Source organism: Saccopteryx leptura, chromosome 3, assembly GCF_036850995.1.
Source record: "Saccopteryx leptura isolate mSacLep1 chromosome 3, mSacLep1_pri_phased_curated, whole genome shotgun sequence".
In the NCBI taxonomy this organism is placed as follows: domain Eukaryota; kingdom Metazoa; phylum Chordata; class Mammalia; order Chiroptera; family Emballonuridae; genus Saccopteryx; species Saccopteryx leptura.
The window spans coordinates 46786753-46810659 of record NC_089505.1 but is presented as its reverse complement, the minus strand read 5'-3'; the positions used below and the strand labels follow the sequence as shown (position 1 = coordinate 46810659).

General features: G+C 37.5%; 1 protein-coding gene across 1 annotated transcript in view; it reads right to left on the bottom strand.

Moving 5' to 3' along the window:
- Positions 1-23907, bottom strand: part of FRK (fyn related Src family tyrosine kinase) — a 133610-nt gene that overhangs the window by 4118 nt on the left and 105585 nt on the right. The window contains exons 3-5 of the mRNA XM_066373417.1: positions 11932-12095; positions 10062-10230; positions 5153-5311 (exon numbers count right to left, since the gene is read on the bottom strand). Of these exons, the coding sequence (XP_066229514.1) occupies positions 5153-5311; positions 10062-10230; positions 11932-12095 (492 nt within the window). The remainder of the gene's footprint in view (positions 1-5152; positions 5312-10061; positions 10231-11931; positions 12096-23907) is intronic.

The following is a 23907-nucleotide window of genomic DNA, read 5'->3' as shown; positions in this document are numbered from 1 at the left end:
ATCACTGTCTCATGTCTTTATGGAAATTGTTACTTGGTTGCCTCAGGATTTCTTTCAAACATTGCATAGTTTGTTTTATTCTTTGAACATATAAAACAATCCTAATTTGCATGTCTAAACTGATAAAAAAAAAAAGCTCTCACTCTTCCATCATACTGTTCCCTTGCAGTTAAATTGGGCAATGTCACGGGTTCTGTTTATCACAATGTTTGCATGTCTACTTTAAGGGTATGTCAGTGCTACGTGTATGATTAAAAGCATAGACAGTGAAGCCAAATTTTCTGAGTTTGAAATCTGGTTCAACCACCTTAAATAAGTTTGTTAACCTCTCCAACCTTCAGTTGCTTCAACTGCAAAATGGGGGTGATAATACTTACTTCATGAGGTTGTTAGAAGAATGAACTAAATTAATATTGTACAGGACTTAAAAAATGCCTGGCAGATAAGTGTTATATAGTATTTTTTTAAGAAAAAAAATTAAATGTATATTCTTCTCTCTCACCACTATCCATATGGTTGATTTCTAGTAAATCATCTCATTTAATACTCAGAAGAACTACATATATGAAGTAAGAACTGTTATTATTTGTCCTATTTCATAGAGGTTACTGCTACCACAGGAACAGGTAATATGTTGTAAGGTAGAGATACAAATCCGGGTATGTTTAAAGCTGAAATCACATGTTCTCAACTATTCTACACTACCTGCCTAAAACTTACCTTACACATCACTCTTGAGCACCTTAAAGATAAGGGCTACAGAGAAACTTCCCTTCATGCAAATGGCAACAAGTTATATAGTTGGATTCAGTTAAAGGATATCTCAATGAAAACATTTCTGTCTCCTTCAGACCACTTAAGTGAACTGTCAATGAGAATGATGAACAACATACTAAGATTTGATTTAAATTTAAAGAAATATATCCTAACATATGTCAGATCTGTAAGTATATATTTACTGCAAAGGAAACAAGCGCAACTAAACTGAAAAATAAAAAGTAGATAGTTATCCTCTTTAAAATTTCAGTAAGAAATACCTGCATCAATTACCCTCTATATTGAAGTTTTTTGACAAGCATCTCCCATTTTGGAGAAATTTATTACAAAAAATATTCAGTCAAGCTTAGGGATTATAAAAGATGGTTCTATAAAAAATTATGTATGTTATTTCAACTATCAAATACAACATTTAATGCTATTACAGCAGACATAAAAAGGTTTTCACTGACAGGCACAATAGAGAAGGAAATTGAATAATAACAAATTTCCTACCCTGAAAGAGTGCAGTGGTCTAGGAACTGCCTAACTATACCTCAGAGCACACTTTGAATAAAATGGCCAGATGTCAAAACTGATATAAAGGTTCATAAGCCTGTGACAATTTACATAGGCAGCAAGAAAATATTTTCAATTATGTTCCATTATTCAAGAGTCACTCAGCTTAACATTTATCATAATAGGCTGTTTAAGAGTGGTAAATTTATTATAAGATCACTATGTTGAATTTAAATCCTCTTGATTGAGAAGGAATTGTCTATAATGAGCATATCGTCACTACTCTTCTTTGCTGCTAAAGTATCTGGCAAATGGTAATCTTGATAAATTTGATCCTCATGTCCAAACTCAGAAGATGATGTTGGAAAATAACATCAGTGCTACGTGGATGGTTAAAAGTATGGGCAATGAAACCAAATTTCCTGAGTTTGAAATCTCACTTGACCACCTTAAATAAGTTTGTTAACCTCTCTAATCCTCAGTTGATTAGCCCTGACTAAAATACATCAACAAGCCACAGAAATCCTCAATGCCAAAAAAGTTTGCAGTATAATAACTGGGTCTTTTGAAATTGATACTAAACCTCAAAACAAGCTTGACCCCAATTCAATCTTATTAGGTTCAGAATAATCCCAACTTAACCTATCCATTAATTTATTCTTTCATTCAGTCAATACATAATTAGTGCACACCATTAATGTACCAGACACTCTTCTAGCGCTAAACATAGAGGAAAAGCTCTGTCCTCATAGAGTTGTTCTTTAGAAGATACTTAAAATAAATACATAAATGTTATGCAGTATAAGATAATTAACAGCTAAAAGTAAACCAAAAAGCGGAAATAAGAAATATAAAAATCAATAGAAGGAGATTAAATTTTAGAATTTAAAGGGTGATCAGTGAAGGACCCATCATAATGGCAATATCTGAGGCTATATCAGGAAGGAAGGAAGTACACTATGTGGGTAAGTAACAGGAAACAATTTCAGATCTAAAAAAACAGCAAGTGTGAAGCACTTGAAGGAAAGCACATCTGGAAGATATGAAAAGTAGCAGAAAAGGACAGTGTAGCTGACAAAATGAACAAGAGGAAAGTTGTGAGAGATGTGGTCAGAGAGGTAGTGGAGAGCCAGATCATGCAACATTTTATGGGTTGTACAGAGAGAAGAACCAATGGGAGTCATTGAAGTTTTTGAGCTAAGGAGGGACATAATCTGACTTACACTTTAACAGGATCACTCCAGCTACTATATTGAGAAGAGAATGAAGGGAACAAGAACCAAAATAGGGAAACCAATTAGGAAGCTATTGCAGAATCCAGGAGAGAGATGATGATGACCTGAACCAGAGTAGAAGTGTTGAGAAGTGATAATATTCCGGCTATATTTAGAAAGCAAGATTATAGGATTTTCTGGTTGGTTAGACATGGGATGTGAGAAGAAGAAGAGAAGACTCTAAGATATTAGACCTGGTTGTTGACATTGTCAAAGAAAAAAAAGCCACATGAGTAGCAGATTACAGGGAATAATGCAAAATCAGTTTGGGACATATTATTTTACAACATCTAATAGACAGAAATAGTAGGGTTGTTCACATACATTCATTTTTTTTGGTCTATTTTCAAGTACTATAGAGAATCATACTCCTTAACTCCATTTGACTTGATTAAGCCCAATGAAGAAGATATAAAGTCACCTCCATCACTCAGTCTGAAGCTTTAAGAGCCAGAATAAGATTAGTCACATGCCCTGCCCCTACCAAGGTTTTCTAAAGAGCTGAGGCAACAGTTAACCTATTTTGTACATGTATCATGAACAAAATAAACACTCATTGTGTTAAGTCTCTGGGACTTGAAGGCTATTCCCTACTGTATCATACCTACATTTTCCAGACTGACACCATGTTTAAGTAGAGGAGTTAAGAAGGCAATTGAATTATCTGATTCTGAAGTAATGGAGGGATATAAATTGGGGAATTGTTAATACATAAATGTTACTAAACAATGCAACTGGTTAAGATTAGCAAAGGGAATTACTGTCATTGCAAAAGAATCCTGGAAAATTCCAAGATATTGTGGAGTCTGGGACATGAGAAATATCACATGAATTGAGAAGAACCAGCAAGAAACATAGAAGGAAAAGCTATTGAGTCAAGTGTCCTAGAAGGAAGTGTTTCCAGATGGAAACTGTCCACAGAATAAAATACTGCTGACTGGTCTGAGGGTTAAAAATTGACTATTAGAGGCCTGACCTGTGGTGGTGCAGTGGATAAAGCATCGACCTGGAAATGCTGAGGTCGCCGAGTTGAAACCCTGGGCTTGCCTGGTCAAGGCACATATGGGAGTTGATGCTTCCTGCTCCTCCCTCCTTCTCTCTCTCCCCCCCCCCTTTCTAAAATGAATAAGTAAAAAATTAAAAAATTAAAAAAATTTTTTTTTAAATTAAAAAAAAACTGACTATTAGATATAACACTGTCAATATTATAAGTGACCTTGACAAAGCATTTTTGTTAGCGTGACTAAACAAGGCTCCTATACTTTTGTTCCTGAGAATAAGAACAAAGGGGTCAATGGTGAAGTTAGTTTTCTATGGTAAATAACATATTCTGAGGTTGCTAAATTTTGCATCTTTATGCAAAGGAGCTAAGTATATTTTTCTTTTTAGCAGCATTTAATAGTCATTATGTTCTGGGTTCTTCTAATCTACTTTTGCAATTTAATACTATCAACCTCACAAGTCACTCTGCAATAAGAGAATATTTGTATCTTTATGATATCTCTATTACATTATTCTCATCTCCTTCTACCTCTCTATACACTAAATCAATCCCACTCTGATATTTTAAAAAGTATAGAAAAAAATCTCATTTTTAAGCATGAATTACAGTTGACCCTTAAACAACATAAGTTTGAATTGCACAGGACCACGGAATTTTTTTTATTCAATAAATACTCAACTGTATTTTATCTGGAATTGAGAGTCCATAGATGCAGAGGTCTGACTGGATGCATTGATCTATGCCATTTTACATGAGAGACTTGAGCATCTGCAAATTTTGATATTTGGCAGGGGTGGGGGAGTGTCCTGGAACCTGGTGGATACCGAAGGACAACTATAGTAGTTAAGTTTTGAGGGTCAAAAATTATACAGATTTTCAACTGCATAGGAGTTCAGCACCCACAACCCTACATTGTTCGAGAGTCAACTGTATTCTCTCAGTACTTGATCTCAACTACTTTGAACATCTCATTTTAAGGTTTATTATATTGATGCTTATAAAATTATTCTTAATAAACATCCAAATTTTAAAATGCCCTAAAGTCCTCTCTGACTATAGGATGCAGATATAAAAATAAAGCAATAGTAAATATCTGCAATTTAGTCCAAAAAGTCTAATGTTGCTTAACTGTGGAAGTATTTTAAATACCAACAAGTACAATGTAATCAAACATTGGAAAAGAAAAAAAAAATGAGGGTACATCTTCCTCTCTTTTTCCAAAAGTATTTTATGTCCCCTAATTCTGAGCTATAGACAATATTGGTCCATGACTCATAATGTTTAATCAGTTATTGTAGGAAACAAAGCATCATGCAAAACATCTATTCTTCAATTTTCCACATTACACTTAAGTACTTCGATGTGTCTATGGTGAACAATTTGTTCTTCCACTACATAAATATGTTTCCTCTCTTTGAGTACACAGTATATATCTTATTAAAGAGTAGCTGAGCAATTGAATGTGAAGACATTCATTCTCATAGATACACACATAGTAAATATCCTTTGGGTTATAGAAAGCTTACTAAATTGACATTTATAAGACTTGCTAAAAACTAAGTTACTCTTTTTTTCCCCTTTTATTAAGTCTTCAGCTTACTTCGGAGATATTCTTGCAGACTTCCATGTCTCATCAACTCTGTAATAATATAAATTGGATCTTCTAAAGTGCAAACAGCATAAAGCTGGATAAGCTTTGGATGTCTTAGGTTCTTCATTAGCTGTGCCTCCCTCAGGAAGTCATTTGGATCCATTGAACCTGAAACAAGAAGAAGGGGAAATCACTTTATGTTACTGAGGCATTCTGATCCCCACAGCAGCCTGGTAGGAATCACCAAGATTGCTTCCTGCCTCTCAGTAAAGAGCATCAGTGTCACAAATCTTCAGGTTTATCAAAGAAGAGAATCAGTTCAGCCAGGGTAACCTAGTAATTGATGGGCTGGTGCATCAGGGTGTGCAGTTTTTTACCCATAGGTAAAAAAAAAGGTTGATTCGGGTCCATATGAAAAAGAAAAACGGAGACATTGACAGTCTAATTGATAAAACAAGGCAGGCATCTTAAGAACACAAAGACATTCTACTAACATGAAGGATGAAGGACACTGACTGTTTAATTACTGCAGCCAGAGCTTTTTGGTCCAGGGTCCAGGGAGGACTGAAAGTTGCCCTGTCCTTGGTACCCACTGTGGGAACAGCAGGAGAACAATCCTAAAGAAATGATATTCGTCCATATTTATGTCTTCAATCTGTAGGGACATATTGCATAGACAAAGTAGAAAATATTCAAAGGTCACCCCCAAAACTTAGGGGTTTTCCACCAGTCTTTTATGTCTAACTTAAAACCTGTATTCAACATTTTCTCCTGTATTAATATTTCCACAGTCAGAATAATAATTGCTTGATCAAATAATAAGGGAGACAGTACTGAGGCCCAATCTAAAGACTCATCTTCAACTATATTGCATTTAAATGGTTCAACTCTGACTCATCATGGAAACTGCCATGTCAAATAAAATCTGAGAAGGATACCTGAAATTTACATTTCACCAGTAATTTTTAAATCTTTAACTTCTCATATGATATGATGTTTCATAGGTATTACTGTAACTGAAGAAATAGTATAATTTCATTTTTCCGTATTCACTACGGATAGTGCAAAGACTTCCCCTAATGCTCAGGGAGCCTGTGCTATTCATCATCCTCTCAGGTTGAAGTCTTCACAACTAATATTTGAACCTAAGCATGGGGATAAGCTTTGACATTCTAAGGTAACACTCTGACTTGTTTACTAATGTGGAGTTAAGAAGAGTTATGTGTGTCCTTCAGATCATTTCACATAAAGCATTTAGGCAGTCTAGCCTTTGATATGCCCTTTGAGAGTCTCGAAGTTCAGAGCCCAAGCGTAATCAAATTCCAGAGACTGAACAAATCCTGGCTCACTGTGTGATCTTTAGCAAGTTATCAAACATCTCTGAACTTCAGTTTCTGCATCTCTAAAACATGGCTAAGAATCTCACTGACATCATAAAATAAGTATCAGGATAATAACGATGCCTGGTACATATGTATTCTGTGACTGTTGACCATTATTGTATTGTTATTATTATTATGCATACTCTGGGGTAAACCAAACAATTTGTGTGTAGTAATTGACTGAGGAGGGGAAGGGGCAAGGACTTAAAGAAGGAAGATAATGGGAAAAGGCCTCTTTTCTATAACATCACATTTTACTGAGCTTCCTCAATTTCATCCCCACCATGGGTTTGCTCCATATAATCAAATTGTATTAAAACCTTGAATCACAGAAGCAAAATGGAGCTGAATATAAAAGAGGCACTCAAACCATAATAGAGGGCTTTGTTCTTGGTTGTTAAAATTAGTTTGGCCTATGGTCAAATATGGATATAGTGGGTTCCTCCCCCACCCTGAAAAAATAATCTGACTCATGCAGCTTCCAATGATAGCAGAAATTATGATCACTATTCAGACAATTTATATATACAAAATGTTCCTATGTCGATGTTTTTAGTGGGTATCAGAATCAGGGAATGCAGGCTACTCAAATCATTGCCAAATCAGGCTGTCCACAATAGCTAAAACCACAGTATGTCAGGAGACTGCAGGTGAACTGGCCACTCTGGTTGCCACCGATCAGCTGCACAATAAAGGAGACCCGATCCCAACTCCGCTTGTAATGCAACATTAAATATTAATTTTTGCCTGTCAAAGTTACTGTGGGAGTTGATTTCAAGCTCGTCTTTATTGCTCGGTAGTCTGCTAAGCAACAAATAGCTGCTATGATTGATTAATGGCCCCAGTGAAGTGAAGACATTTAACCAATCACCAAAGCTGCTTGTTGCTATTACACTGTAAATCAATAATAATTATTCCTGTTGGAAAGAAAACTATTATGGCACATTTTTTAATATATGAAGTCTGACTTTTTTTTTTTGTTCTTTTTCACCTCCAGAGGCCTTCTTTGGAGAGCAATGTTAGGATAGATAGATAGCTGCTCGTTTTTGTAAAAGAATTGGATCGGACATTAAATTTTAGTCTCAACTGTCAACAAGATTAGGATTCAAAATCGTAAACATACAGTGACTGTGAAAATCTCAGGTGCTGGAATAGATAGCCCTCACCTGGAATACCCATATGGCACCTGGCCAGGTAACAGTGTGTCTCCATTGTTCTATGTGGCACATGTAAATGCTGAGACTCGACTCCTGCACTAGTGGATTTGGACATCAGTGGACATCTGTCAGCAGCCTATTGGAGCTAACATTTGTTAAGAACTCACTGCACATATTTGATGTAAATTTACTCAATTTGTCCTTATAAAATCCAATGAAGTAGAAACTAATATAATTTCCACTTCCAGATGAGGAGATTCAAAAGGTTAAAAAATTGTCCAAAGTCACAGAGGGCAGAGCCAAGTTCATACTCGGGTTTAGTCTATAACAAACTTTATGCTCTTAACTTTCATATCAGGGAGTCCCAAACTTACCCAGTTCATGGCACACTTACTGCCTCAGTAACTTTTTCATGATGCCCCTAAGCCAAAATGAATACTTAACAGTCCTATTGGTTACATGGTTAAATTCAAACAACTTAAGAAGTATTTGTGTCCTAACAGAAATAATTTCTTCATTTTATTCTTAGCTGCAAATTATTACTAACAGGATATATGCATCTACTGGGCACTGCACAATTTCCCAAGTCTTGGAAGCAGATAGAACACTGCTGCCTACACTTCCTGTTCCACATTGATTTTTGTGTGGATCTTGCATTTGATCACAGCAACCACCAAAAACCTGCTTCACAAAGATACAATGTCAGCAAAAGAAATATAACATGAGCTAATGCTGAAGCTGCAAATTATCTTCCGGTGTAGCAGTTCGTGCAGCATTTGAGGTGTTTACTTCAGAATTTCCAAGTATTCGGTGACACCCTATGAATTCAATGTGGTCTACCCTGCGCTTCGACGCAGTTTGGGAACCATGATGCTTTCCTAACCTGCCAGTCTGCAACTGCAGCGCCCAAGTGTACAAGTGCTGCCACCTGGTGGCTTTCTTAACTTTTAAGAATTATGAACAAGGTAAGTAATGGAAGTCCCCCAGAGAATTAATTATATTCTAGCTTTAGGTTATTATTCCATCTCATGTTATTAGGAAAGTAGACATGTACTGCTACAGTAACACTGCACCCTCATAGAATGCTGCTTCCCTGGGGTGTGATGCAGTAGATGTAGACATGAGTTCAGATTCTAGCCCTGCCTTTTACTAACTTTGTAACTATTATTTTAAAGAAAAAAAAAAATTTTTTTTTGTATTTTTCTGAAGCTGGAAACGGGGAGAGACAGTCAGACAGACTCCCGCATGTGCCAGACCGGGATCCCGGCACGCCCACCAGGGGCGACGCTCTGCCCACCAGGGGGCGATGCTCTGCCCCTCTGGAGCGTCGCTCTGCCGCAACCAGAGCCACTGTAGCACCTGGGGCAGAGGCCAAGGAGCCATCCCCAGCGCCCGGGCCATCTTTGCTCCAATGGAGCCTTGGCTGCGGGAGGGGAAGAGAGAGACAGAGAGGAAGGAGGAGGGGGTGGAGAAGTAAATGGGCGCTGTTCTTATGTACCCTGGCCAGGAATCGAACCCTGGGTGCCCCGCACGCCAGGCCGGCGCTCTACCGCTGAGCCAACCGGCCAGGGCCGTAACTATTATTTTAATCATTATTATTATTATTATTAGTCATATATTATGAACTAGACATTATGTAAAGCATTTCCTCTGATGACCTAATTTAATCTTCATAACAACCCTGCTAGGTTGGCCTTACTTCTATTAACTCTATTTTGCAAATGATAAAACTGAAGCATAGGGTATTTTTAAAAATTTATTCAAGATTATGACTAGTAAGTCTCAGGAAAGTTATTTAATTTCTCTAAATTCTCCCATCTCATCTTTAAAAGGAAGGAAATAATATCTGCCTGAATAAATATTGATTTTAGTATATTTTTAATTTTCACTACAGGGAAAAAGAGAACGGAAGGAAAACCAGTTCATACGGTTTCTAATAGGAGGTCTTTTAGACGGACCATTTTGCCTTTTGATCATACACATTTAGTATATAATAAAATAGTCATTCCTTAACTAACTCCAAGATTCCACTGATTCTTTAAGTAGGTGAGTTTTTTGTTTTTGTTTTTAACTAACTCCAGAAAAAAGGGGAAGAGAGACACTGGAAGGTTGGATTTTAACCCTAGAGAAGAACAGATGCATTACTGAAATCTTTCACTGGGGTTTTACTAAGACTTAGCTGATTCAGGAAGCATGCTCTCAAATTACAGTCCAGAGCCTTGGCCACAAGTTATGGTACCTGGGCCAGAGATAGTGATTGCAGCACTTGCTTGGTGCCTACATCGACTCTCCTGTGACCTCTTTGACCTGTACAGTGGCAAGTTGAACTTATAATAATTAACATATGCCATAGAACTTTTGATGTTCTCACTTCCATACCTGGTTTTAACGTTTTTACTGCTACTGGAGTAGTATTGTTCCATAGGCCTTCCCACACTTCGCCAAACTGACCGGATCCTAATCGCTTCAGCAGCTGCACGGAGTTGCGGTCTATCTCCCACTGGTCCACAGTTTTATATGACAAATCAAAAGGAGTGGGGACTTGTATCTGTGTCACAGAATAATAAGAATACTTGTAAAAAAAAAAAAGGATTTAACAATTTTTTGAATGAAAATAATTGTCTTTGTATTTTTAAAAAGAGACTTCATTTTTTAAAAACAAAATACTATAAATTTTATTCTAATTACTTTAAACTGGAAAGGAGTTGTGGCAGAGCTGTACAACTACCTTTCCAAGCTGACCTCCCCTCTAATCCTGTTAATGCAAGCACTTGCTGTCCCTCTGTCCCACCCCACACGCAGACCCTCCCTCACACAGGAATGGCATGATTTCTTTCTGCCTCTTTGTCTAGTTAAATCTTTCCAATTTTAAGGCCAAATTTAAGTTTCTACTTCATCTACAACTACTTCCTAAACTCTTTGGCCTGTAGCATTTACTATCTGTGTCATGTATTTTTGCATAACTAAAATTTTCATCTTTTTACAAAAATTACTTGTTCATTCATTAATTTACTCATACATTTAATAAGTAAACACTTTCAAGCACCTGCTAGGTTCCATTCTGTAACCAAAAAGGCAGAGCCACTGCTCTCTTTGAGCTCACAATCTAGCTCACATCTACCATTGGAAGTTTAGCTTGTCTCCTCCACTGAGTCATCAGCATCTTCAGTGCAGAGAAGGTTGCCTATGCTTCATCATAAACCCGTTTCCCCAGTGGATTTAACAAGATTGGTTAAACTGAGCATTTTGTAATCCATATCTTTGTACATAAGATTTGTATATAAGCGATGTCTTTGTAAGCTATTTCTTAGCATGAACTCAGGTACTCTTGGACATTCCTGTACTATCTAAGATGTATATACTTCTACCAAAATTGCATATTAACTTGGCAGAATTGAACTCCATATATTTTATACATACTAGATAAAAATTTTCAGCTTCTACTTCTCCATAAAATTCTGATCGGGTGTCACCACGAAGCTTTCATCAATCATCCAGGTGTAAAGCACAGCGCTGGCTATCACACTGACTGTGCATGAGACCTGGACTCTAAGTGGGTCTTCCCACTACAGTATATAACTTTAAATACATTTAGGTAAAACATGCCAACAACTAAATAATGATGGATGTACATATAGTCTATAAATGTTTTCTCTTCTTATCAAACAGGCCAGGTAAAAAAAAAATCAAACTATTAGAATGATATCTATATGCAGACAACTCAACCGGATAATAAATCTAGTAATTTCATATTAATATTCTTAAAAACAGATCTAAGTAATAATTATATTCAGCACTTTTTTCCCTTTAGCCATGTTAAAAAGTGCTTCAATGGCAGGATACCATATTAATTTCTTAGTACAAAGAATGAATATTTTCTGTCTTCAGTGATTGCCTTAGGTTGGAGGGCTAGCAAACTTTTCTTGGAAAGAATGAGATTGTAAATATTTTAGGCTTTGTGAGCTATACAGTCTCTATTGCAACTACTAAAGTCTGTTATTACAGTAAAAAAGCAAAGACAATTTGTGACTAAATGAGGATGTCTGTACCCCAATAAGACTTCCTAACAAAAGTAAGAGAGGGACAGTATTGGCACATGGGCCATGGTCAACGTATCCACACCTTAGGTAATCAAATGAACGTTTTGACCGTTTTACCTGAACTGACATAGCAACATGAAAAATATACAATACCTGGGAGGAAAAAATTAACTTCAAAAATAAATGAACACAGCTTGAAAGCATTTCACCTTTAAGCATGGTTTTTCCAGTTTGACACACAGGCCATCACTTGTCTTGGTGTAGTGGCTCACAAACTCATTCAGTGTTGAAAACGTTCTTCTTCGAGTGAGGAAAAAGCCCTCTTCATCCAGTCTTCTGATTCGGTAGTGTTTCACAACCCTGTCGTCTAAAACTGGAACCCAAAATAAGTGCTATCATTACTTATTTTGTGGTGATAGTATCAATGCATGGAAGAAGGTCTTCACAAAATCTATAATATTTATTTCGATTTTATTTCAGAAAAGACTTCAGGAAATTTACAAAGGGCATATAGCAGAATAAAAAAAAACAGTTGTGAAATCATAATTTAAATAAAATATAAGCTAAAAATAAAGGTGTGAAGTTAGCACTAAAAAGTTATGCCTTGACGTGTAGTATATTTGACTAAAACAATCCATAAAATTGATTCTATCATTCTAGCATGCAAAGAGGAAACATTATCAGTTTCAGAAATTCCAACGTTTATAAAATGAAATCACAAAAGGTGTTTAGAAACAGTTCAATTTTTCTTGACACAAAGACTAGGAATAATTTTCTCCCATTAAATCTTATAATAGGGACACTGAAATAGAATAAACAGTTCCCTCAGTACTATCCTACAATAATATAAGGAATCTGCAGGACAATTCATTATTTTGTCTCTTTTTTTTTTCCCCTGTATTTTTCTGAAGCCGGAAACAGGGAGAGACAGTCAGACAGACTCCCACATGCGCCCGACCGGGATCCACCCGGCACGCCCACCAGGGGGCGACGCTCTGCCCACCAGGTGGCGATGCTCTGCCCCTCCAGGCGTTGCTCTGTTGCGACCAGAGCCACTCCAGTGCCTGGGGCAGAGGCCGAGGAGCCATCCCCAGTGTGGGCCATCTTTGCTCAAATGGAACCTTGGCTGTGGGAGGGGAAGAGAGAGACAGAGAGGAAGGAGAGGGGGAGGGGTGGAGAAGCAGATGGGCGCTTCTCCTGTGTGCCCTGGCCGGGAATCAAACCCAGGACTTCTGCACGCCAGGCCGACGCTCTACCACTGAGCAAACCGGCCAGGGCCTATATTGTCTCTTAATGCACGTTTATACTTGAACATCCTAGCACATTTTGATAAAAGCAATTCCACAGGGCTTAAAATGATGCAGTCCCTATGCATAATTTTCTAGCAGTTTTGCCTAACTCAAGGATAAATCCTGTAGCATCTACAATTATAGACTGCTTGATGGTTTTTAAGTCACATGACTGGTAGTGAATATTTTGTTGTTTTTGCTTGCCACTAACCATTGTCCTCTCTTCTGGTAGAAGCACATCAATATTTCCTGAAGAATCATTGCTCCTCTAAGAGCATGAGGTTCAGAAGGACCTGGAGCCAACCCTGAGCCAAGAAAGGTACAGTCCGAGCCAAGAGACTGAATTCCAGGACTTGTATTAGCGAGCTCTGGAAATACAGGAAGAAATTTGCTATTGTTGTTTTGCTTTTGTTGTTTGTTTCTTTGTTTGTTTGTTTTTGTTTAACTGCTGGGAGTTTGGAGCTACTATAAAAATTCTTGTGCCCTTGAAGAAAGAGCTCTAAGATAGGCTGCTCAGTGGAAAAACAGGAAAAGTGAAATTTGACCCTAGGAGCCAGCCAAGCCCTTTGTTAGCTACAAGAGTCAATTAATTACCTTTTTTGCTATAAATTAGTGTGAATCAGGATTTTTGCATTCAAAATATTTACTGAAGCTTTTTATACCCACTCTTGCACTTAGCAAAATTATTGACAAGTACTGAGCAGCATTTCCAGGAATAAATATTCTGAATACAGAAACTTATGTTTCAATAACCAAACTGGAGCAATGTTCTCATGAAAAGAAAGCAAAAGGTCTGAAGAGGGCAACTGACATACAAATAATTGGCATACACAAGAATAGCTGTAATTTAAAAAGAAAAAAGACAATATCAGGTGTTGACAAAGAAGTGAAGTAACTAGAATTCTCTCTCTACACAATTGATGAACCTATCATTTTTACAACCACTTTGGAAAACTGCCATGATCTACAAAGTTGAACATAATCAGACTGATTATGTAGTAATTCCACTCCAAAGTATATAATACACAAAAATGCACAATATATTCACCAAAACATTTCTATAAGAATATTTTTTGTGGCATTTTTGGTAAGAACCCCTAGAAACGATCTAAATGTCTATCAACTGTAGAATGGACTAATAAATTGCAGTATATGTGTCTAGAGGAATAGTATGAAGATCTGCAAATAAACAAAGTATAAATACAATAACATGAATGAATCTCACAAACACAACTATGCGATTTCATTATTTAAAGACATAAAAACAAGCAAAATTTCTGATATTAAGAGTCAAACTGGGGTGTTGGTATTTCTTGAATGGGTATGTTCACTTTGTGAATGTATATCAGACTAAACTTATGAATTGTACATTTTTATTATGCATGTCACAAATCAATATTTAAAGTATGAAAAAAATGGACAAATGGAAGATCAGATCCCCAAGTGTTACATAATTATGTAAGCTGAATTATTTCAGTCTGCAAAGTTATTACGGTAAATGTTATATATTTATATAATGGAATATTATTCAGCCTTAAAAAGACAAAAATTCTGTCATTTGCAACATGAATGAAATGGGAGGGCATTGTGAAAAGTAAAATAAGCCAGCCAGAGAAAGACAAATACTTTGTGGTATCACTTATATGAGTAATGTTGTTTTAAAAATTGAATTTATACCCTGGCCGGTTGGCTCAGCGGTAGAGCGTCGGCCCGGCGTGCAGGAGTCCCGGGTTCGATTCCCGGCCAGAGCACACAGGAGAGGCACCCATTTGCTTCTCCACCCCTCCCCCTCTCCTTCCTCTCTGTCTCGCTCTTCCCCTCCTGCAGCCAAGACTCCATTGGAGCAAAGATGGCCCGGGTGCTGGGGATGGCTCTGTGGCCTCTGCCTCAGGCACTAGAATGGCTCTGGATGTGGCAGAGTGACGCCCCAGAGGGGCAAAGCATCGCCCCCTGGTGGGCGTGCCGGGTGGATCCCGGTCGGGCACATGTGGGAGTCTGTCTGACTGCCTCCCCGTTTCCAGCTTTGGAAAAATGAAGAAAAAAAAAATTAAATTTATAGGCCCTGGCCGGTTAGCTCAGTGGTAGAGCATCGGCCTGGCGTGTAAGAGTCCTGGGTTCGATTCCCGGCCAGGGCACACAGGAGAAGCGCCTATCTGCTTCTCCACCCCTCCCCCTCTCCTTCCTCTCTGTCTCTCTCTTCCCCTCCTGCAGCCAAGGCTCCATTGGAGCAAAGATGGCCCCGGCGCTGAGGATGGCTCTGTGGCCTCTGCCTCAGGCGCTAGAGTGGCTCTGGTCGCAACAGAGTGAGGCCCCGGGTGGGCAGAGCATCGCTCCCTGGTGGGCATGCTGGGTGGATCCCGGTCGGGCGCATGCAGGAGTCTGTCTGACTGCCTCCCCATTTCTGGCTTTGGAAAAATACAAAAAAGAAAAAGAAAAAAATTGAATTTATAGAAATAGTTTGTAAACAGTAGTAGTTGCCAGGGGCTGGGGAATGCTAAGGATAGGGGCCAGTTGGTAAAAGGGTACAAACTCTCAGCTATAAGATGAGTAAGATCTAAGGTTCTAACATATAAAATGCTGACTATAGTTGAGACTACTGTATTGTATAATTAAAATTTGCTAAGAGAATGGAACTTAAATGTTCTCACAAAAAAAGACAAAATGTGATGTAATGAATGTGCTAATTAACTCAATGGAGAAATCCTTTCATAGTGGACACATATATCAAATCATGTTGTACACTTTAAATGTCTAATAATTTTGTCAATTGTACCTCAATAAAACTGAAAATATTGTATCATCCACATATAGAAAATTATTTTACTTTCAGCTCTTTACATTAAAATATAATATAAAGGTCAGGAGTATATTTAGCTCTTCTGAAAGCAATATGAGGTTCTTTAATATAATTTTGTAGGTATCTGGAACACATCCTCGTACTTTCTGATTTGTCAAGTGACCATTCCCACTGACTTTGGGGCAATGTTAATTGGCCTATATAATCATCAGCAAATAAAAGGGCTTTATTAAGATATAGAGCTAAGTTCATAGCAAATTCCTATATATGGATTAAAAGGCTAACAAAATATCAAAGGGAGCTATAAACAATATTAGCACCAATTCATTTCTCCACAAAGTAATAAAAATACTAAAAGTAGAAAGGTAGTTAAAAATAAAGTATATCTGCAATTCATATAAATTATTGCCCTGATAACTCAATCTTCACCATTTATCAAAAAGAAAAGTGCACAAATTATAGCTGAGATGTCTAGCTAGCCAATAGGTCTATAATTTGAAATGATGAAAAGCAATAAAATAAATTATCATATTTAAACAAGATGAACAGTATCTGGTTCCAAATTGACTACATGGAAATTAAATATAAACTTAGAAATTCCTTTTTAGTGTGCCACAAAAGACCAAGTGATTTCCAAGCTAGAGACTAAAGTCAATATATGACAGGAGGGTTAAAGTACTCCTTGTGATTTTCTTAATAAGGGATGCAAATCACTATGATTAACATTGATTACAAAGAAAGCTTAATAAATGTTTACCTACTATTTGCAGATAAAGGTTTAACTCTCAATTATAAAAACCAATCCTATATAATATATCCAGAGTTATCAAGCACAATAAAAGTGATTGTGTTTAATAGAAAAGGCTATAGAAAGAGATGGGAGACCCAAGTTACAACTTAACTAGTACATGTCCATCTCCTTGAGCCTCAGTTTCCACCTTACTATTCCAACACTTCTAAATGATTGTTGCTTGTTCTCTTTTTTTTTTTTTTTTTTTTTTTAATTTCTTTTTTTTTTTTTTTTTTTTTTATATAATTTTATTTTTTTAATGGGGTGACATCAATAAATCAGGATACATATATTCAAAGATAACAAGTCCAGGTTATCTTGTCGTTCAATTATGTTGCATACCCACCACCCAAAGTCAGATTGTCCTCTGTCACCTTCTATCTTGTTTTCTTTGTGCCCCTCCCCACCCCCTATCCCTCTCCCATTCCCCCCTCCCCCCCCGTAACCACCACACTCTTATAAATGTCTCTTATCCAAAATATACAAAGAACTCATAAAACTCAACAACAAACAAACAAACAATCCAATAAAAAAATGGGAAGAGGATATGAATAGACACTTCTCCCAGGAAGAAATACAAATGGCCAACAGATATATGAAAAGATGCTCATCTTCTTTAGCTATTAGAGAAATGCAAATCAAAACGGCAATGAGATACCACCTCACATCTGTTCGATTAGCTGTTATTAGCAAGTCAGGTAATAGCAAATGTTGGAGAGGCTGTGGAGAAAAAGGAACCCTCATACACTGTTGGTGGGAATGTAAAGTAGTACAACCATTATGGAAGAAAGTATGGTGGTTCCTCAAAAAACTGAAAATAGAACTACCTTATGACCCAGCAATCCCTCTACTGGGTATATATCCCAAAAACTCAGAAACATTGATACGTAAAGACACATGCAGCCCCATGTTTATTGCAGCATTGTTCACAGTGGCCAGGACATGGAAACAACCAAAAAGCCCATCAATAGATGACTGGATAAAGAAGATGTGGCACATATACACTATGGAATACTACTCAGCCATAAGAAATGATGACATCGGAACATTTACAGCAAAATGGTGGGATCTTGATAACATGATGCTTGTTCTCTTAATTCTCACCTCAGAGCCTTGTAGGCCACATGAAAGTTTTTCCTATGACTCTTCTAGTAACCAATCCCTTCCGTCTGGTCTCAACTTAAATCCTCAGAACCAGCCTTCCCCACCCACCTTGAGATTCTGCTGTCTTAATCCCATACCTACCTAGAACTTGGCACAAGGTAACAACTAACATAAACATCTGCCAGATGAATGAATGATGTCACTAACTCTTGGACTTGAAGCGAAATGTCAGCTGCAATATTAAATAGGTAATTCTACAGATACTTTCAGGACAAGACTTCCCAGGCATTTTACTTTTAAAGGGAGGAAAACAAACTTATCCCCAGGATATAAATACTATTAGAGTACAGTCATTCATGTTTATATCCCATTTCTTTATTTTTTTGTAATGTAACACAGAAATAATTACTCCATCCCTATGACATCAGGGTGTTTCTATGTGATTCACTCATCTTTTTAATCTAATCAAGGCTGAAAGATATATGTACTTTAAAAATTAGACTATAGAAGCTATAGGAAGGAAATTCAATACATTGTAGTCAGGATGAAGGCACTTTTAATACTGTATTCCTGAGTAATCAAGTCCAAAATATATGATTGGTTTTTGTTAAGTAGTTTTAATTTGTTACTAGTAAGTCCACACATTTGCAATGACATTCTGAATAAAGATTAAATCTAGGGCATCTAGAACTTGGGAGAAATAAATTTTCTCTTCCTTTTCTGGTTCACTGTAATCTTTATTATTGCACTCAAGCTACTACAAATTCTATAGACCAAAAGTGAATGATAATACTTGTGTCATTCTTATCGTGAATTACTGTGAGTTAAAATTAGTTAAGCATTTTAATAGTTCAACTGCAAAAAAAAATAATGAACAAGGCAAACTATAAAATATAATGGAATCATCCATCAAAAAGCTCAGTAGTATCATGACTGAATGAACTGAGCTAAAAGGCCATGCATCCCGAGTTTACATCTTTTGCCTATGTGTGTGACAGAGACAGAGTGAGACAGAGAGAGGAACATATAGGGACAGACAGGCAGGAAGGGAGAGAAATGAGAAGCATGAATTCTTCACTGCAGCATCTTAGCTGTTCACTGATTGCTTACTCATATGTGCCTTGACCAGCGAGGAGAGGTGGGGGGGGGGGGCGCTACAGCAGATTGAGTTGAGTGACCCCTTGCTCAAGCTAGCAACCTTGGGCTTCAAGCCAGCTACCTTTGGGCTCAAGCCAGTGACCCTACACTCAAGCCAGGTGAGCCCACACTTAAGCCTGTGACCTCAGGGTTTTAAACCTGGGTCCTCTGCATCCCAGTCCAATACTCTATTCACTGCACCACCATCTGGTCAGGCTTGAGTTTACATCTTGACTCTCATGTATGCTGTTTGACCTAGGGAAAAATGTTTCACCTGTGAACTGATTATCCTACCTGAACATGTCCAAGAATCAGGATACATTGCAGAGATATAGGTAAGTATGTATAAGGAGTACAGTAAAGGTTCGTTGAATGTTGAAAGAACTCAACTATTTCTGCCCATAAACGTCTATACAGACCTTAGCACAAGTCACCTGATTATTTAGCCACCTTCACATCCAGAGTAACTGATTCTGGGGGAATTCATGTGATATCAACCGAGTCTTGTGATTTCAGTCCTATTTGAAGGCCTAAATGCTCTTTTAAGTAGTCAATGGCTGGTTTAGAAGCCCAGCTTTCTCCTAGTGCTGAGATATTATTTTACGTTGATACTATTTTACATCATCTTTCATGGTCAAAACAGGTTTGTCTGCCACTGCACAAGGAGTGTTATAAGAGGCATCAAATAGCCATTTCAAAGAGCACTGTCCCCACTCTACCGCACTGCTAACATATTATTCAGGACATATTAAATCACTGTGAAATCCAAAATATACCAAAGTTAGGTTTTTTTAAAAAACAGAACTTCCAAAAATTAAATTTTGAATACAATATGTATAAAATTAGAGTCTGTATCTGGAACACACAGAGACCACCTACCTCAGTGAAAAATATCCGTATAACAAGATCTGGCAAATTACAGATAAACAAATGGTTGATTGAGCTGGTATTCATTTTTCAGCTATTCCTCTGGCATCACTTGGGCACAGCCGTATTCTGATTGACTGATAATAATCTGCTCCCACACTGAGTAAAACAATATGACTTAGATGATTGAGCAAAGGATTGAAAATCAAGAACTCACTGCCCTAATCTTATTCTGCCAGTGATTTGTTCTTTGACCTTCAGCAAGGAATTTCATTTCAGTTTCCTTATCTAGAGAACGAGAATAATGATCTTATCTCTATACCCCCACAGGGATAGTTTGAGTGTCATTATTCACAAAGGATGCTAGATATATCGAAATGTGCAATGTGAGTACTATATTTGAATATCAGTATTATCAAATAGCACTGTCAGCAAAAGAGAACCACTTACAAAGTAAAATTTTCCAGTCTTTAAACAATAATGGCTACATAACATAGTGGCAACCAAACATATGAAGTGAAGAAATTGCTATTAATTCTGTGTGAGAGAACTCCTGTACTTGTAAACTCCTCTTTATTTGGTTTCTCTGTGAAAGGCTTATTTGTACTTTTAAACCTATTACAAAAATAATCATTATAACTCCTCCCATACCATTGCCTCAGAAATCATGTTAAGGAGAGTCTACACTGAATTAAGTAAATAACATTTAATTGAGTTATTATTTATATATTGTCTCTCCCATTAAAACATAATTCAAGACACATATTTTACACTATATTTTGTTCTACAGCAAATAGAGCAGGATGCCAGCATGAATAGTTTTGAAAAATAAAGTATATCTATCTTAAAATATTAAAGTGTAGCAGGTAGAAGAGTTGTCTCTCTTTTTCTGGGAAAAAAAATTCACTAAAAGCAAAGGGGACAAACAAAATTAAATCTTTTATGCATACAACTCAACTAGTAGGTCCTCTAGGGCTCCTGCCTCCCAGCCACGCATATTCAGTGTAATGTGGACATCAGTCAGTAAGTTTACTCTTAAACTGGTATTTTGAGTTAAGTGAAGACCTATTAAGAGAATGACTGTGTTAGGTGAGTCATAAAATTGACTAAAAATCTCTTTGGTGGAACATCTGATAGGTCTCACATCCTGAGGTCTCCACGATGGTTAGTGATCCAGGCAATCAGCTAAGATATCTTTATAGCCAAAGATGATATAATTAAACTCTTACAGATAGACAGAGAGAAATGGTGGCCTGAGAGATACTCCTCCTCTCTCCCCTTGAAATTTCAACAAATTCTACAACTGTATGCAGAGAAGAAAACCCAGAGGAACTTAAAATATACACACACTGGATAGACAAAGTTATGATTGCTCAAGAAGGCGGGCCAAAGAACAGAAGAAAAAATAATACCAGAGGACTGAGTCTTTCTCCTTCCTCAGGGACCTGAGGGAAGGAGGCACTGTTTGCGCAGGCTCTATCTCAGACCCGGAGGAGCCGGGTGGAGAGGCTGGGCGGAAGGAGCACAGCGAGGAGCCGCGACCAAGAATGGGGAGCAGGGCCCCTTCCCCGTGTCTGCTGCACCCGTGATTGCAGGGCTGAGCTATTACAGGAACGGAGTGCACACAAAGCCAGTTGCAAGCTCCCAAGAACTGCAGGCAAATAGCTTGTGAAGATCAGCCCATAGGACACTGGGGTGCGCTTGATCTGCCCGCCCGACCAGTACAATTTAGCCTTGTAGTGACAGACCCACTTGATCTGGGATCTGGGATCTGGGATCTGCGTGTCACTGGCTCTGAAGCTTGGGCACCAGGTTGCCGGAGGGAGTTTAGCATGTGTGGACAGGAAGCCCCTGATTTTCGATCTCTGTCGCAGCTGCTCCTGAAGAAGCTGCCCGGGGCTGTGCTTGGAGAGCTTAGAGTGATATCAGAGGAGGGACTGGATTTTGTTACCTCAGCTTCCTGGTTCCTCATTGCTCACCTTGTTGTGAAAAGAACAGTGGTAGAAAACCCCTCTTCACTAGGTCTCCAGACTGCTTTCTCTTTTGAGAGGTGGGGGCACCCAGAGACTAGATCCCCTGCTCTTTGGGGATGTGGCGGAGGGCCCTGAAGGACTGCTGGTCAGCCAGTGCGGGTATTATAAAGTTGCAAAGCCCTAGCAATAAGCCCCTCCTACCACCAATGTGACAACTCTGTCTTCATCATTACAAAGGTGACAACTAGGCCTTAACAGATCACCCAAGAATCTCACAGAGGCAAATCTTGTTGTGCAGCGCCCCTGCCAGAAAAAGGAATAATTATCTCTTATTGGGGTTATTAACAATATCACCCGCAAATGCCATAAAGGAAATAAAATCAAATATGGATATACAAGACAGAGACATAGCTCAGATAGATGATGAAACATCCCCAGGGAAAAAAAATCTCAATTACTTGGAAACCTTGGAGCTTAATGACAGAGAATTCAAAATTAAGCTCTAAAAGTATTTAATAAGATACAAGAAAACACTGAAAGGCAATTTAGTGAGCTCAAAAAACAACTTAATGAACAAAAGGTGTACTTAACCAAGGAAATTGAAACTATAAAAAAGAACCAAACAGAAATGAAAAACTCAATACATGAACTGAAAAATGAGGTAACAAGCTTAGCCAATAGAATAAGCCAGATAGAGGAGAGAGTCAGTGACACTGAAGACAGGCAACTAGAGATACTACAGAGAGAAAAAGTGAAAGACTCATGAATTTTAAAAAATGAGATAGCCTTACAAGAATTGTCTGACTCCATCAGGAAGAGCAATATAAGAATAATGGGTATATTAGAAGAGGAAGAGAGAGAAAAGAAGATGGAGAATATGTTGAAACAAATAATCAATGAGAACTTTCTAAGCCTATGGAAAGAGTTAGAGCCTTGAATCCAAGAAGCAAACAGAACGCTGAGTTACCTTAACCCAAATAAACCTACTCCAAGGCACATTGTAATGAGATTATCACAAATCAATGACAAGGAAAGAATCCTCAAGACAACTAGGGAAAAGAAGAATATAACATTTAAAGGGAGGCTCATTAGGCTATCATCAGCTTTCTTAGCAGAAACTCTAGAAGCCAGAGAGAGTAGACCTCAACATTTAAAGTACTGAAAGAGAGGAACTACCAACCAAGAGTACTATATTCATGAAAGTTATCCTTCAAATATAAAAAGAAAATGAAAATATTTACAGACATACAGAGGCTGAGGGAATTTATCACCAGAAAACCCTCACTACAGGAAACACTAAAGGAGGTATCCAACCAGATACAAAGAACAAAACAAGACAAAATTACAAGTAATAAATTTTTAACAAAACCATAATAAAAACAAGGATACTCTGTGACAACAATAACATAAAAGGGGAGAGGATAAAGATCAGCACTAACAAAGGAGGATGGAGTACAGAAGCACTCATGAGATAATGGACTCTAATCAATATGGTAATTTTTCTTCTAATAACCTAATGGTAACCACCCTTGAAAATGCCACTACTGAAATACATAGTTTAAAAAAGGAAGAAACAGAAGATATAAGTATGGAACACCACCAAACAAAAACAAATGGCTGAAAAACAAAAGAGAAGAACCAAACAAGACACAAAGCTATCAGAAAGCAGTATATAAAATGGCAATAGGAAATCTTCAAGTGTCAATAATTACACTAAATGCAAATGGATTGAACTCACCAATAAAGGGGCACAGAGTAGCAGATTGGATCAAGAAGCAAAACCCAACAGTATGCTGCCTTTGAGACATCTAAGTTATAAGGAAAAAATTAGATTCAAAGTGAAAGGTTGGAAAATGATTCTCCAAGCAAATAATATCCAAAAAAAAGCAGGAGTAGTTATACTCATATCTGACAATGCTGACTATAAGATAACAAAGGTAATCAGAGACAAGGATGAACATTTCATAATGATAAAGGGGACAGTGTATCAAGAAGGCATAACACTCCTTAATATATATGCACCAAACCAAGGAGCACCAAAATATATAAGACAACTAACTGATCTAAAAGTGCAAACCAAAAAAATATATAATCGTACTTAGAAACCTCAGTAAACATTGATGGCTTGAGATCATTCATCCAAACAGAAAATCAATAAAGAAATATCAGTCTTAAATGAAACACTAGAATAAATGAACATAATAGACATTTACAGGACATTTCATCCC